General features: G+C 37.1%; 1 protein-coding gene across 1 annotated transcript in view; it reads right to left on the bottom strand.

The window, feature by feature from the left end:
- Nucleotides 1-2,109, bottom strand: part of LOC111652379 (regulator of MON1-CCZ1 complex-like) — a 4,099-nt gene extending 1,990 nt beyond the window's left edge. The window contains exons 1-5 of the mRNA XM_087173002.1: nt 1,896-2,109; nt 1,119-1,195; nt 717-801; nt 412-468; nt 164-256 (exon numbers count right to left, since the gene is read on the bottom strand). Of these exons, the coding sequence (XP_087029128.1) occupies nt 164-256; nt 412-468; nt 717-801; nt 1,119-1,195; nt 1,896-1,994 (411 nt within the window). The 5' untranslated portion in view covers nt 1,995-2,109. The remainder of the gene's footprint in view (nt 1-163; nt 257-411; nt 469-716; nt 802-1,118; nt 1,196-1,895) is intronic.
- Nucleotides 2,110-4,172: the final 2,063 nt, after the last annotated feature.

Below are 4,172 nucleotides of genomic sequence, written 5' to 3' on the forward strand. Positions count from 1 at the left end.
CAGCTGTCCCTCTCTTTCTGTCTCCCCCCCCGAACACACACACACACACACACACACACACACACACACACACACACACACACACACACACACACACACAGACTAAATGTCCAGAGTCGACCTTCGTCATGCATGTTCATGTGCGAGAACTGAAACCGAGTCAGACTACCTGGTAAAACTCTATCCCCTGGTCGGTGATGAAGACGATCTCGTTCCAGTTGGTCCAACAGAAACCCAAAACACTTGCGTTCTTCGTCTGCAGCAGAAAAAACACAAACAAAAAAACACAACTACAGTTTAGTTACAAAACAACTCAGAAAAAAGTCACAGAGCTGCTGTGGCTTCATTTTATTCATCTTCTTTTTCAGCTGATCTCTCCTCACAGCTCTCAGGAGAGAAAGTGTAACGTACCTTGCATTCCTGGGTGAACTCTGTGTGCGGATAGTCGGGTATAAAGTTGATGAAATCCTACAAACAATACAGAATCAATAAGTCAATACCTCAGGAATCATTAGGTCTAGACAGAGTTTGTCCTTATATAATAATAAGACGAGAACAGAAGTAATTGAAGTAATCCATAATTAGTAAACCAACATTATTCCCACAGACATTTTTAAGTTTCATGAGGCTCCAGTTTAGCTGAGAAATCCTGCATCTTATGGACGTGGAGGGAATCGAACACCCGACTGTTCCTGTTCGCGTTGTTCAGAACTCACCACAGACTTTGAGGTTCTCTGAACTGCCAAGATCTTATTTCCAATGGAGAACTTGATGCACTTCACTTCTCCTTTATCATCCATCCTGTGGAGGAACACATGGGTAATGTACATTATTACTGTCAGTGGTGCGAACTACAAGTTTGAGGTTCTTGTATTTTATTTAAGTATTTCTATTTTATGATACTCCAATTACATTTTAGAGCCACGGCTTTTTACTCCACTACATTTATTTGACAGCTTAAATTAACAGTTGCTGTTCAAGATTCAGATTTTACATAAGAAATCATGTGATGAGATTATAAAATACAGAAATATCTTTTTTGATTGTGATTTTATTTAAATAAATGATCAGAGTACTGGCCAACACCTTTGGATTTAGCTTTGCAAATGTTAAAGTACCTGAAGGCAACACTGCTCTTGTCATCTGGGCCTTTGACCACCACACCTGTGGCTCCCCCTGAACGCACCGCAAACACCTGCAGCCAGAAAGCAGGACATAAAATATCTAAAATTAATAACAACAAAACACCTCCACATTTCAAGACAACTGAGCACTCTGCTGTAGCTGCTCTCATTATTGATCTCATTACTGATCACATTACTGATCACATTACAGATCACATTACAGACATGTGCAAGGAGAGGTCATGTGAATTTTATCTTATTATATTTGAAATATGAAAATAAAAGGGCAAAAAAACAGACTGTGTTTCATCAACTTGACCGGGAGGAATAAAACGTAGAAAATTAAAACTCTTTACAATGACAGCATGAACAAGTATGAGCTCCGAAGGGGTTTTAAAATGATAAAATAAATTAATCTTTAAAAATAAGCATTACAATACAAGCTGAAATTAGGACTTTTACTGTTAATACTTTATTTAATGTAACATATAATGTCTATATCCATTTCTTTATATGTAGAGTCTAAATATGATTAAAAATATCAAGTAAGTTGTTTATTTTGTCTTCTGACCTATGACTTTATTTAGATTATCGATTATTTTCTATCAATGACACAGCACGTGAAGCCAGCACACTTCACAGGGAGAACATTAAAACTCATCTGATTAAATCTACAGACTTTTGTTGACATGCTTGAGACAGAATTTTCTTAAAACTAACAAACTGTCAGTCAGTTAGCTCACCACATTAGCCACATGCTAACTAGCTCACCTGCTTGTTAGCCTCATCGAAGAAGACGTTGTTGACGCTGGAGGCGTGTTCAAACTGCACCGGGTTCTCGCACAGCTCCAGGTAATGTTCCTCACTCATCCTCTCACACCTGTCCGCCACGTTTTTGCAGCTTTATCCCAAGTTTGGTTCAGTTTACTTCAGTTTAGCTTCCTGTTAGCCGGGGCAGGGGAGCCGGAAGAGACGACGAGGCTTCCTGTTTCGTCCTTCAGAATAAAAGTGGAAACTTGTATTTATTAGATCTTTCGTCTTTTATGTTTTACAGATTTAATTGCTGTCGTTCCTATGTATTCTTAAATGTTATAATGTCTTTCTACCTTATATAAAGTACTTCATTCATGTATTTGAGTTACCTCTAAATAATTACATGAATTTTATAAATGTGAATAATTATTTCCATTATTGTTTCTATGTTGTATTAATCTTAGAATAACTACAATAATTTTATAATTATCTAAATGCTTTATTCATATTTATTTTTTAAAAATTTTCGTTTTTTCACTCTGTTTTGTTTGTTTTAATCACTGTTTTCACAAAGACTGAAAAAATAAACATTTTACATGGTCAATAACATTTTTATTTTGAAGGATCTTGTAGGAAGTCCCCTTTACAGATCATGTGATAGTCTGAAGATCATGTGCTCATGTTTAGCAGAAAATCAAGTGAATCAGAGTTTCAGTTACTTTGTGCTAAAAACAATATTTAAATATTTTTGTTTTTACTTAAAGAAATCCAACAAACACTTTCCATTTTAATTTTTTTTAATGTCATCACTTTTCTGCACTTTTCATCAGAACATAACCACCACAAAACCAACACCAAGGGCCAGAACTCTCTGCAGAGAAAAACCTCACACATCGAAAAACACACAATAATCTGCAACAGGTGACCGACCTCTCCCACGCCAGGTTTTCTGAGCCGAAGTCACACGATCAAAGAGCTACAGATCTTTTTCACTGCAAACATCAAAAACAGTCGATAACTAGTTTATTGTAATAAAATAAACTTAATTTCAAGAGTTACCAAAAGAAGAAAAGATCGATTGCGTCTTTTACTTTGAGGAAAATAATGTTAAAGAGACACGTACATATAGTTCCTGTCAAGAGTAAATCACATGTATTAAATACCATCAACCTTAGTTCCTCCCAGAAACACCGAGCGAGAGATGAAAACAGTGTGAAAGTGAAAAGGAAGAATAAAATAAGATTTATAATCTGGTTAAACTTGGTCAAATAATCCCCAATTTAAATTTAAATTTAGCAACTTCAGGCTATTTAAGATCTTTTGGCTTTTGAGAGAAATAAAGATAAAACTTTTATTTTCTTTAATGTGACGTAAGGAAACAGCAGTGTTTGAGCGTTGTGCTTAATCCTTCCTCTCGGTCGACGTGGTACAGATTATAAATGTTTTTAAGTATCTGGATTTATTATTATTAGTGTGTTGTGTTGCACCAACGTTTGTTGTAATGGGAATATGACTCCCAGCCTCAGAGGAAATATGAAACCGAATGGGGAAATAAACAGAGCGAGAAGATGAAGATGATGATGAAGATGAAGATGCCCAAAGATTCATAATGAAACTGAATTAGCGATTTTCTTTTAGGCCTAAAAAAAGCAGCATCTGTATTTTGTTTTTACTATTGATATTTAACCAATTCATGCTTTTGGTATTTAGATCTATTTTAGATTATTTCACTTAAAACAAAAAAAATATCATGTGACATTAGTTTCACCTGTTTCTGGTCTTTCTCCTGAAGTTCACATACGATATCTGCTCCTTCCTAAAGCTACAGCCAAATATTCAAACCCAGGATATAATTCTTTCACCATTACTGTGAAAGACACGTTTAGGTTTTTTTTATTTTTTGCACATTTTCTACATATTTTTCCCCAAAATTCGTGACACCTTCAGGTCCCTCCACTAGAATTTAAAGTAAATCTCGAGGGTTTGAACGGAGCTCAGCAGTGGCTCCAGCTGGTGGACGAGGTCCTGTGTGGAAATCTTTATGTATCTTTATGATTCTTACAAACACACACACACTGTAATCGATCTTTGAGCCACAGCAGCAGCAGATATGAGATGTGGTCTCGGCTTCAGAAAACCCAGCTGGAGCCTCTCAGCGGCCCGGACGCTCCGGCTTCAACATCCAACTGGGTGAAATCATTCCTCCTGCAGCCAGGAGGAGGCGCTCCGTCGGGTGTGTGGGGTTAGTGGGTGGTGGTGGGAGGCGTTGGAGGGTGTGTGGAGGGGGGGGGGGGG

The sequence above is a fragment of the Seriola lalandi genome, unplaced genomic scaffold (genome assembly GCF_002814215.2).
Source record: "Seriola lalandi dorsalis isolate HSWRI2012SDOR001 ecotype SW California unplaced genomic scaffold, Sedor1 jcf7180002053972, whole genome shotgun sequence".
Lineage (NCBI taxonomy): Eukaryota > Metazoa > Chordata > Actinopteri > Carangiformes > Carangidae > Seriola > Seriola lalandi.